General features: G+C 37.4%; 1 protein-coding gene across 1 annotated transcript in view; it reads right to left on the bottom strand.

Annotated features, from left to right (window-relative positions):
- LOC111868671 overlaps positions 1-12,976 on the bottom strand; it is a gene marked incomplete at its 5' end in the record, with an annotated part of 256,954 nt that overhangs the window by 40,556 nt on the left and 203,422 nt on the right. Inside the window, 5 exon segments of the mRNA XM_033753134.1 lie at positions 1,874-2,182; positions 4,894-5,226; positions 7,625-7,948; positions 11,460-11,774; positions 12,530-12,856. Of these exon segments, the coding sequence (XP_033609025.1) occupies positions 1,874-2,182; positions 4,894-5,226; positions 7,625-7,948; positions 11,460-11,774; positions 12,530-12,856 (1,608 nt within the window).

The following is a 12,976-nucleotide window of genomic DNA, read 5'->3' as shown; positions in this document are numbered from 1 at the left end:
GGGGGGGGACCGGCCAGTGAATCCAGGCAACTTGGAGGTCAATAGCACGGAGGTAGCGGGTAAACAAGAAGAACCGGTTGGTTGGGGACAGGCTGCCGACATCAATGACATGAAGAACTGGGGTGGCTTTGTGGAGTTCTCTTGAGGGAAGAGATGAGAGGTTTCCATGACTTGTTGAGAGAAAACCCTGTTTCCTTGTTGATGTTGTTCGGATGGAGCTTGATCTCAATGGCCTCCATGATGATGCGATCCAGGTAACGGCTCTTACAGGTGAGTATGGTGGTTTTGTGAAACTGGATACGGTGGTCTAGTTCGATGCTGTGTTCAGCTACGGCTGACTTGTCCAGATGTTCTAGGCGTAAATGCCATTGATGTTCTTTCAACCTGGTGCCCACAGAATGGCCTGTCTGCCCAATGTAGACCTTGCTGCACTTGCAGGGGAATGGCTATAATGACCGGCAGATCCACAGGGCCCTCAACCGCCATCCCAACTACAATCAGCATGATGACCACAGAGACACTGTAGCCTTCTTGCCTTTTGGCGGGACTATATTCAACAGGATCAGCAGAGTGCTGTCCCAACACAACATCAAATCAGTTGGTCTGCCTCCTAAGGAAATATCTAATTTCCTCCAGCCTGTCAAGGATCACCTGGGACTGAGGACACTGGGAATTTACAGAATCCCCTGCGAGTGTGGCAAGGTCTACATTGGGCAAACGGGCCATTCTGTGGACACCAGGTTGAAAGAACATCAACGGCATTAACGCCTAGAACATCCAGACACGTCAGCCGTAGCTGAACACAGCATCCAACTAGACCACCGTATCCAGTTTCACAAAACCGCCATACTCACCTGTAAGAGCCGTTACCCAGATAGCAGCATCATGGAGGCCATTGAGATCGAGCTCCATCCGAACAACATGAACAATGAAACAGGGTTTTGTCTCAGCAAGTCATGGAAACCTCTCATCTCTTCCCTCAAGAGAACTCCACAAAGCCACNGTGAAAACCAAGAATACACGGCGCCAGATCCCAGAAGACGACTTTCTTCATAGTCATCGCCATGAAAACCTCAAAACTTACATAAAAAAATGCTTCATAAATAAACTCTGACTTATTAAATTGAGCCAGATAACTCGGCCTTGAATTAACAATCATTCTATATAGGATATGAGGTTCACACATCAGTGGTTATGAAGAGTGCTATCTTCTGGGATATAGCGCTGTGTAGTCCGTTGAAATTCAACTGAAATTTTGGAGGAACATATCACCTCCACCTTCAGGGTTGAATGAGCTGACCAAGATATCAACATGAAAGGAGGTATTTTGATCAACTTATTCGATCCTGAAGATGGAGGCAATGTGGTCCTCGGAAATGTCAGTTAACTTACAGTGGGCTACAAGGCATTATATCCCAGAAGACAGCACTCTTCACAAACACTGTATACTACATAACAGAATTAAAACAAAACACAGTATATGTTCATACACCAGGAGCCTTGTATTGTGTTATCTCAAAATCAGGACATGGGATTCGTTTTTTTTTCTTATTGAGCAAGTGTGCAGCATCAATCAAATGCATGTTAATTGTTTCTATCATCAATGCTTCTGGGTCCATTTCCTAAATAATAAAAAATAAAAAAAGTCCAGTCATTGTTTTAATGTTTAGTTTTCTTGCTGCTACCCTATCATGTTTAATTCCATTTATTTAAAGCCACCATAAATATCTTTCATATTATATACTCAACTTTTTCTGTAATAAACGTGTCTATAATTTCCACAGGCTATTCCAATTCAATACGAGTATCATGTAAAGCACACATTTTCTGGCTAGCTCATTAAATAACAATAAAATATAAAGCCAGTACTTACGTTGTGGTGTGCACTGACTGAATGGATCTCCTGTAAAGCCAGGAGGGCAAGCACAGATGGGGTTGTGGTTCTTTGTGGTACACTGTGCACCAATGCCACAAGTGTTAGGGCAGGGATCAGCACACTTGAGATTCACACAGGCTCTATCCTGAGGGCACTCAGAGCTGACCACACACTCAGGTCTGCACTGTGGGGGAGAGCCAACATAGTTCTGCTGACATGAGCACACAGCTTGCTGGTTCACCACACGGCACTGACTATTGGGGCCACAAGGTGAAGGGGAACATGGATCCTGAGGTGGTGTCGGAGCTGAAAAAATAAATCACGCGTAACTTGTTTGTCATGGTAATTAATGTTCCTACTGATTATTGAGTTTATTTTGGGTTACAAAAAGGCTATTTATAAAATACAAAACTCGATTTTACAAAACCACCTGCTGTAGGTCAGTTACAAAAATGTAGTACACAGTCAAAGACTGCAATTATGAGTATAATATATAACAAGCATTAATTAAGGCACGGTTAATGAAATAATATTAAATATTCAGAATATATGCAGAAGTGAACACTGAATTACATAATATTCCAGTGCTACATGACCGAATTCCATATGCTGAAACAGAACCTCAAATTAGTCAATGCTCACTTTCGTCCAAATTCTTGGAAAGTCATTACCCACCAATCATTCTGCCATTTAACACCATATGACTAAAGACTTATTAAATAAACTATAAACAAGTATATAAAATTAATTCAGCGTTGTGCATTTCTCATACATGCCTTCACTTACATATCTGATATCTGTTGTTCATGTAATTTGGTCCCTGATTTCACTTCCATTTTTTGAGATTATGGAAATAAAGATACTGAAGGAAAGTAAAATGGATGAATTTCTGTAGGACAATAACTGGACTCCTCTCAGTCTGAGGTAGGTAGTGCCACTGTAAACATTCTTTGTGCATATTTTTGTTACATTGTTAAACTAAATGCATGAAAAACTGTGAGGTATAGATAAAGAATTTTCAAAATAAAAAGTTCTTATTTTCTGAGCAAAATTTTAAGTCATAAATACAACATGGAAATAGGAGCAAGGGCGAAAGTAAGAAAATGGTAGGAAGTACACATTTCTTCACTTACAAATATAATAATAAATTAGAGATTTTGTTCTCTGTATCAAAATATGAGGGAAAGAAGAAACTGAAAGTTGGTAAGCATTCAATTCAAAATGTTAACAAAGTTTAACTGGTAATTAATGTTCATCTCGGATTGATGCAACATCTCTTGGCAGGCCATCGTCTCTTCTTCTTCTAGATGCGCCTCCGTCATTTCTCGTCAGACCATCGTCTCCATGTCTCTTTCTGGTTTGGTTTCGGCAACCATCTCCTTGTGGCTGGTGCCCGTATTTTCTAGCGTGGCGGCCATCTCTTCTCCTCCCATGGCTTTTGTCCTTGCCTGACTGGCTCTCGTTTCTGCTCGGATGGCCCGCATTTTTGCGTCCATATTTTCTCGCCAGGCTTTTCTATCGGCCTTCATTTCTTCCTTGTCGGCCTTCCTATTGGCCTCCGTCTTTTCTTGGTTGGCCCTTATCTCCTTCAGTTTTTTTTTGGCGTGTGTAAGTTCGTAACTAATTCTGACACCAAATTGTCACATGTTGGGTGTATAACGCGACAAACAACTTTACACCGTATTGGATCTAGCGAATTTATTGCACATTCGCTCTTACATTTACACTGTTTACAATCTCACAACTACTGCCATCGGCAGTATCACAATTACTTCTCCTGCTGGAGTCACTGTCATTCACTAAATACAACTCAACTCGGTGACTGCTAGACTGCAACTGACTGGTTACTCCGGTAATCCTCTTGTTATGTAGCTTCCGCACTGACAACACAGAAAATAGTTAAATGATAGCTACCACTGTTGCATAATGTCGAGTTTCCTGACGTTGCTGGGGAACACTGCCGAGAGTTGTTTATTGCTCTGTAGTAACCGCGGTGTCCCTTGTTATGTCACTGTGAGAAGCACTGTTATGTCACCATGGGGAGGGGGATGGAGTGTTCACTGGCCTGTTACCGTAGCAGCGGCAGTTGCTCCGGTGCTGTTACGTCACCATGGAGGGGGGTGTTTACTGAGCGTTGCACTGTCCATGTCACAATATATTGGATGTGAAGAGAAAAGGGAGAGGAACTGACTATATAGTATATTTCTTACATGTCTTGTATTTTCTTTAGCATTTGTATGGTGCTCCTAATGTGGGTATAATAAGAATTCACTAACTCTTATGTATATAGGTTGGTAAAAAAGTTAAAAATGAAGCCATCATACTGTATTATTTTATTTTATTATTATTCATGTGTACATGCCAATTACTGCCATTTTAAAGTTCAAATTATCTACTTTAAATGTTCAAATTTACTACTTTCTGAATTAATTCTCTACTGAGGATGTTCAAGAATACTAGAGCAAGCTCGTTTGCAAAACTGTGGGTCATTATCAATTTTCAAGGTGTCCTCTATGGCTGATTTTAGATTGTCTAATGTTTTTGGTATTAACTCTTGCAGGAAGCAGCTGTTAAAACCTATTTCTTCATGCATCAATGCACTAGCCAACTAGCATACTATGGTGGGTAGAAACTTTTGTGTCTCCCTGCAGACAAGCCCATAACAGCAGAGTTTCATCGTAAACTAGTTGTGAACCGTTTACAAATCTGTGTATGAAGTAAATTTCAGCATTTAAAGGAAGTTAAAGGTGAAATTATGTGAATGAAAATGTCAACAACAGAATTTAAAACAACAGAAGATAAATACTGTTAACTACATATATATAAAACTATAAATAAATAAATTAAACATGACTGATAATAAATTTGTAATACTTAAGTTACTAACATTAAACACAGACACATAGGATGGAGATCAAATAAGAATTCTTTAGGAAAGTAGGCTAAAAAAGGAATTACAAACTATAACTCTTGGTAAGTTCCCTAATCCAAATAATGAATAAAGAGAAATAACTCACGTGTTGGTGGTACTGCTCGACACTGGAAGAAAGGGTCCCCAGTAAATTGTGGTGGACATGTGCATGTTGGAATGTGATTCAATACACTGCACTGAGCTCCAGAACCACATGTTCCTGGACATGGATCCATGCACTTGAATGTGATGCATGCCAACACTTGTGTGCAGTCTGAGTTGACTTCACACTCACGCCTACAACCTCTCTGATCATATGGATCACCTTCATAGCCAGGCAGGCAGGTGCAAGATCCTGCACCATTCCTCTCTCGACATTCAGCATTTGGCCCACATGGAGAGGGGAAGCAAGGGTTCGCTGGTGGCGTTGGTACTGTGGCTGGAAATATATTTGTCACTAATGAAAATTTCAGACTGAAAGGGACTAAGTTATATTTAAGAGAAATGCCAACACTCTAACTGCTTTCAATTTCTGCTGAAAAAGTTCAAAGTAAAAATTGGAACAATGCATATTAGAATAACGATGATGATGATGATGGTGATGACAACGACGACAACGACAACAACAACAACAACGCATTTAATATATTTGAAATAGCATAATATTGTTTTTCCCCATTCTAATATGGTCTTAAGCCTAAATAAATGTGAAGAAAGTCAAATTTTATATGCAATTTGTATGTCATTTTAGAGTTACTGTTGAAAATTCAGTAACTACCATAATCATCCAGCAAAGCTTGATGATAGGATGCTCAAGGTCAAGCATCAGATCTCAACAGTTTGTACTTGTTACTAAGGTCTGCAAAAATTACACTCATATACACTAGCATCTAAACACGCAGTATAAATGGTTATTCACTTCATGTTTCAAGGTAATTATACATCATTTTTCAGTGAAGATCATACGGTGTATTTATATGTGAAAAAAATTGTCAGTTAGTATTAAGCTCATTTACTCATTCACTCACTCGTCACTCATTCACATACCAGTGTAACAAGGCTTTAATTTCCTTGACATAACTACAAACATCTGCCCATGCCCCTTGTGTCAAGAGAATCCTTGACGGTTCAACCATACATTATGAAATATGCAGTACCTAAGCAGCTCACTGCTAACCAAAGAACACAAGAGCTTTCTATATCCACAAACATGAGCATACAGATTAGGATCAGTGACTCTTCAATGAAGATTTCTAAAAATTTATCATACCTTCAGGGGAAACAGTACCTGTGAATGGTGTACATTGATGTACAGCCAAGCACTTACACATGAATTTCAGATGTATATGATTATCTGGTATGAGATAATAGTAACACAATCTGGAGCCATACTATTTTTTTTCTTTTTCACTTCTTCTAAATCTCTAGCATTTTGAATTAACATGTTTAATGCCTTTTATTTTATTTATGTCTCTTGAAGGTGTTATATATAAACAAGAGACTAAACTCATCAAGTACAAATGAGTACAGACATATACATACATACTTGTCTGTGTTCATTTTCAATGGACCAAACATCTTGGTGAGTATCAAACCCTTCACTGAGAATTCTCTATTCTCTTTTCGACAACATTAAGTATACTAGTGTTTCTGCTACATATTACAAATTTCTTCCATCTCAATCCCATCTTCTTATAATTCTTCTACCCTACATCTGAAACCACGACAAACATTTAACAGAAATCCCTACCTAGGGGAACAGCCAGTCAAAAGATGTACTCGTATAGTAACACAGAACAGAAACACAAAAAATGTAGAAATAACAATGTTGTAATGGGATTCAAACCCATGATCACAGCCCAAGCTGTCAAAGACAATATGTTCCTTAGTTTATGTGGTCACTGCAACTTCATTCCTGTCTTCTTAATAGTATTCATAGCCAATCCATTTAATTAAATTCATTAAATCTTGACAATATCAGATCACTTGAAATGCTCTTTCTGCACTATGTTTTAGCATATTAAGCACAGCGATACAATCTGCTGCTTTAAGCACAACAAATGATTATGCGTTCATTGAGTATGAGTGTTATGCATTATGCAGATCCACTGTATATTCATAAGGCAACTACTGCATATCTTTCTGTATCCTCTGTGAGAGCTACTAACAACTATCTGTCACAATAAACTTCAGTAATCTTATGGTCTGTTTCATAACCTGTAGTAACTAACTCATGTTGCAGGAGCCTTGTTGAGAAGCTGATAGTCTGTCAACTGAGCTTACTTATCACATTCACAAGAGTCTACCACTGTATTCACAACTACACAAGATGATCTGGTCCACTCTCTCATTCCCTATTTCTTTAAAACCCATTTTCATACAATCCTTCTATCTATGTTAAGGTCTCCCTTTCTGTTCCTTAGATCATACCGAAGAGTTCAACCAATTATGAGACCATTTGTGATGTTTTATAACTTACAAGGGTTTAGCAGGTAGGGTAGTTAGCCTCCCACACAACCCCCAAGCTGGAAGAATACCCCATGTTGGATGTCCACACCTGGTTATTCAAAATATTAGCATCTACCACATTTCATATCAGGAGGTTTTGTTCTTCATCTGCAGCCTTAGAACACGTCATGTTTTGGCGACATGAAATCTACTCAATTTATTTTAAATGATGTCATGTCTGAATTGCTGATATGTTGCTCAGAGGAAATAAAATGATCAAGTCAAGATTTAAAATTTTTCCAACTTATATGTGCTTGAGATTTGTTATGTCGCATAGCTGGTAACATTTTATAAACTACTGTTGTATTAAAGTTAGAACATATTCTTACATGGTGGTGGTGCCAGAAAGCAGGCTGAATTAGGATTGCCCGTGTAGCCCTGGGGGCATGTACATACTGCACAATGATTCACAACTGTGCACTGTGCAAGGGAGCCACAGGCACCTGAGCATGGGTCTCTGCAGCGTTCGTTCTGGCAGGCTAGATTGCTGGGGCATTCCGCATCAAGCGTGCATTCTGGGCGACAATTTGGAGCTCGTCCCACATAATTTGGCAGGCAAGAGCATGCTGGTTGTGTTCCAATCACCTTACATTGTGAATTGGGCCCACAGGGCGAAGGATTACAAGGATTTCCAACAGGAGCAGGAGTAGTTGCTAGAAGACAAGATACAAGACAAGTACAGAACATGCTAAAAGAAAACAAGTTATAAAGATAGATATTGAAGTGCTAAAATATAAACAGTAACACAAAAGACAGAAGTAATAAAAAAACTCAAGACAGTAAACAAGGAAGAACTGAGATGTTATTCTTTGCCGAATAAACTTTGTAAGAAATTACCAAACTACCGGTATATTCTACAGAACCTTTGCATCACTGAAGGATCTGCAAAGGTCTGATGACAGAGATGAAATTCCTTGTTTAGTCTCTGTGACACCAAGATATAATATTACTGCTCTTTGATGCTATTACTTCTTATTGTACATCACAGGCATGTTTAAATTATCTTTCCTTGATAATTTTCTAAGCAGATCTGACTCAAGAGTGTTCAGAGCAGGCATGCAGACTGCATAAGCCTATGCCTCTGCCACAAAATGCGTGTGTGGAACTGGAACTATACTGCCACAAAAACAAACAGGTGAAATTCTGCAATATCATGTTGATGTATCTAACTACTGTAACTCATAATTTTAGCATATTTGCAATAAGAAAATTAGAAACATTCTGTTCAACAACGCAGCAAGCTGTAGATAAAATCTAATTTTTCATTTCCTTTGTCTTTACCTTTCACACACCAAGCAAAATCCAAACTGATAATCTTCTGATGTATAAAGCTTTAGTTTTTCGAGGGGGTACCATCACTGCAATTTTGTGTAAAGAGTTCCATGGATAAAGAATTTTGGAAAACACTGAACTATACCATTTTTCATGTAACCAGTTTAGTGAAGCTCCATTTATTCTGGAAATAATATTACCCGAGCCGTGCTAACATTTAATTTTGGCTTAAAATTAAGAAAGTAATACAAAACTAAATATTTCCTGAGATACACACATTATCACAACTCTAAACACAGATGGAAAGGAAAGTGTACAGTAAAGGAAGCCATACCACTGACCTGTATGTGAAAAATATGTTATACACAGAGATCTAACTTCAAGAGAGAAAAGACTTCTTCAAGGAATGCATCTTGTTGTGTTATTCTACAAAATTACTTTAAAAATTGTTTCTGTCTAAATACAACAATCATCGAAACTCATACACACACTTAACTGTAGAGTAATGAGTTTATTGGTCTTATGGTATTATATTGCACCACATGTTTCGGCTCCTAAAGCCATCATCAGGCGGTATAATTTAACAATCATTTTTAAACTATTGAATTGTGCTCAATATATGATCTCATATAATTTAAATGCTTATTACTATATATATCTAGTATCCTATTCCGTTAATATATTCAGTCATGGATTTCAGATTAGTTTAGGTAATGAGGGGAACGTGGTAGCGTAGTGGTTAAGGCACTATGCTACAAGTCGGAAGGTCACGGGTTCAAATCCCGATGAGGTCATTCTTCTGGCCGCACTATGGCCCTCGGGTTCACTCAGCCTCTAACAGAAATGAGTACCAGGAATTAAATAAATAATTTAAATACCGCCATCTTTGAGCCGATTGTTTAGATAACGTGGGACCCTCAACGTCTCACAACCCTATGGGCCTTCATGGCCTGTTACAGGGATAGCTTTACTTTTACTTACTTTTACATATATAAAACGTATCTCTCTCACTCACACACACACACACACACATATATATATATATATATATAGAGATAGAGAGAGAGAGATATTTTAGACAGTAACTAAAAACTAGAACAACAAAAAACAATACACGAAAAATACTGGACGTATAAAGGAAAACAAATTTTAACTCATTGTTTTAACATTACAATACAACATAACAACGTAATATATTTTTTGATACACAAATTTTACTATATATATCTTTAAGCATTTCTAAATGTAAAATTTTCACTCCAGTTTTATAATTTTTTATATAAGACTTAAAATAATCTGAGATACATGACTGAATATATTAACTGAACAGGATACCAGGTACATTCAATTATATGAGACCATATACAGAGTGCAGTTCAGNAGGCACTATGCTACAAGTCGGAAGGTCACGGGTTCAAATCCCGATGAGGTCATTCTTCTGGCCGCACTATGGCCCTCGGGTTCACTCAGCCTCTAACAGAAATGAGTACCAGGAATTAAATAAATAATTTAAATACCGCCATCTTTGAGCCGATTGTTTAGATAACGTGGGACCCTCAACGTCTCACAACCCTATGGGCCTTCATGGCCTGTTACAGGGATAGCTTTACTTTTACTTACTTTTACATATATAAAACGTATCTCTCTCACTCACACACACACACACACACATATATATATATATATATATAGAGATAGAGAGAGAGAGATATTTTAGACAGTAACTAAAAACTAGAACAACAAAAAACAATACACGAAAAATACTGGACGTATAAAGGAAAACAAATTTTAACTCATTGTTTTAACATTACAATACAACATAACAACGTAATATATTTTTTGATACACAAATTTTACTATATATATCTTTAAGCATTTCTAAATGTAAAATTTTCACTCCAGTTTTATTATATTTTATATAAGACTTAAAATAATCTGAGATACATGACTGAATATATTAACTGAACAGGATACCAGGTACATTCAATTATATGAGACCATATACAGAGTGCAGTTCAGTAGTTTAAAAATGTGCGTTAATTGCACTGCCTGATGATGGCTTTAGAAGCAGAAACATATAGTGCAATGTAATACTATTAGACCAATAAACTCATTATTGCAAAGCGAAGTATGTATGAGTTTTGATGGTCGTTGTGTTTAGAAAAGAACAATTTTAAAAGGAGTTTTAAAGAACAGACAAATGTGAAAAATATGTGGAAATTCCATTTTTACATACAGCCAATTAAGAACTGCTTCTGCCAACAGAATACAGGACTTAAAGAGTATATTATTGTGGCCTAAGTAAACTACAATTGAGGTAATAACCAATTAATTCAAACCCCCATCTTCATGACTACTTCTATATCATGCGGACGTGATTAAAGCACATTTAAAAGAAGTAACAGTACTTATATTTTACGACTTAAAATGAAGATTCTACCCACATGTAATTTATATAATTTGGATGTCTGGAATACAGCTTGTTATGTCTGAAACAGCAATTTCACTGCACCTTCAGTTATGGTTCATGTTAAAGATTTTAAAAATCAAATGAAATTTCTGTTGGGCAATACTAAGTTCTACCACTTTCAGGAGCACTAGATCAAACCTTTCTGCAATATTTTGTAACAACAGAATAAATGTGAGAGCTTCTTGTGGGCTTTTATGGGTTCTTTGTTGCTCACAATGGTTGGTAGGCTGCTCACTTGAAATGAAAATATAGCAAGATGTTAAATCAAAAGGACTTTAGCTAGTAATTCAACACACGACCACATGAACCTTAATTTAGCAGATACAGAATCGAACCCAGAACATGCCTAAAAGAAACTCCCCTTTAAAACCAAATGACAGAAAAGTGAAGTAAAGAAAGGCAGTGAAGAACAAGAAGCTTACTTGCTTGCATCACACATCTTGTAAAAGGATCTCCAGTAAAGCCAGGAGAGCAGCTACAGATTGGATTGTGGTTCACAACTTGACAGCGAGCATTACGACCACACGTGCCAGGACATGGGTCAACACATTTCTGATTGACACATGCCTGATTCTGTGGGCACTCAGAACTAACAACACATTCTGGTCTACATGAAGGTGGATTTCCAACAAAACCAGGAGAGCAAGAACACACAGCATGTTGATTCACCAACCGACACTGACTGTTGGGTCCACATGGAGACGGATCACATGGATTCTGAGGAGGTTCAGGAACCACTAAATGAAGGCAAGAAACATAAAGAAAATAGCACACATGCCACATTCAACAGCTGAAGATTACAGATCACATTCCAATAACAGTAACAGTAGAGACTATGGAAAGCAAGTTACAAATAATTATAATAAATAAATTAATAACTGCCATGCAAATGGATTTGGCTTTCTGGCAATCATAAATAATTTAGAGGAAAATCCATAAATACAGCATGCATGTAACATTACTTTAGCCAGAATTTTCACTATTCTTTAATAGTAATTAATCATGTGGAAACAAAATAACCTTTAATTTATAAAAGCCCTTAGAATTTTCTGTTGATGGACAAGTTTGAAAAAGAATAATGTGACAGATTAGGAATAAGAAATTAAAAATGAACACCTTCTAACACAAACACAGGACAATGGAAGATGATATTTCAATTCTTTGCTAATATACTGCTGATGATAAGTAAATTTCTATGTCCAATCCATTCATTCTGTACAATTATTAGTTTTATTTCCACCATTAACAAAATAAGGAATGTGCAAAATGTTTCTTTTAAGATCTGTGCATTTATCCTCAAATTTCGGTCCATTAAATGTTCTTAATCAGGGTGTCTTCTGAAATGAGTATATTTTGATGTTAAAGAGCATCTGAATTATAACAGTTTATTGGGAAGCGCTTCATTATATAACTCTACACAGCCAAAAATTACAGTCATCTTCACCACTGTTCATGGTTATGTCAGAGTACATAGAGAGAACAATCATCTTACTAGGCTGAATGGGCACACAGGCAGAGAGAGGATCTCCAGTGTAGCCCACTATACACGTGCAGGATGGAGCATGGTTCACCACACGACATTCAGCATTCAGACCACATGTTCCAGGACAGGGATCATAGCACTTGTTGTTTAAGCATGCTTTGGTGCGATCACAGTCTGAATTGATAACACATTCTGGCCTACAGCCAGTGTATGGGTCTCCAAAATATTCTGGGAGGCATACACAAGACCCAGCACCATTTCGTTCCTTGCACACTGCATTAGCACCACATGGTGATGGATTGCAAGGATTTCCAGGTCCTTCAGTTGGAGTAGGAGCTAGAAAGATTAAATTAGTGACACCAACATAACATAATAAAGAAAATAATTTTGTATTTTTATATAGCTGCTATCAAAATTATGATTATACACTATATACTATGTCACTAACTATATAAT

Source organism: Cryptotermes secundus, unplaced genomic scaffold, assembly GCF_002891405.2.
Source record: "Cryptotermes secundus unplaced genomic scaffold, Csec_1.0 scaffold832, whole genome shotgun sequence".
NCBI classification, from domain to species: domain Eukaryota; kingdom Metazoa; phylum Arthropoda; class Insecta; order Blattodea; family Kalotermitidae; genus Cryptotermes; species Cryptotermes secundus.
Note: the sequence above shows the minus strand (reverse complement) of the source record. Positions and strands in the feature narration are given on the sequence as shown.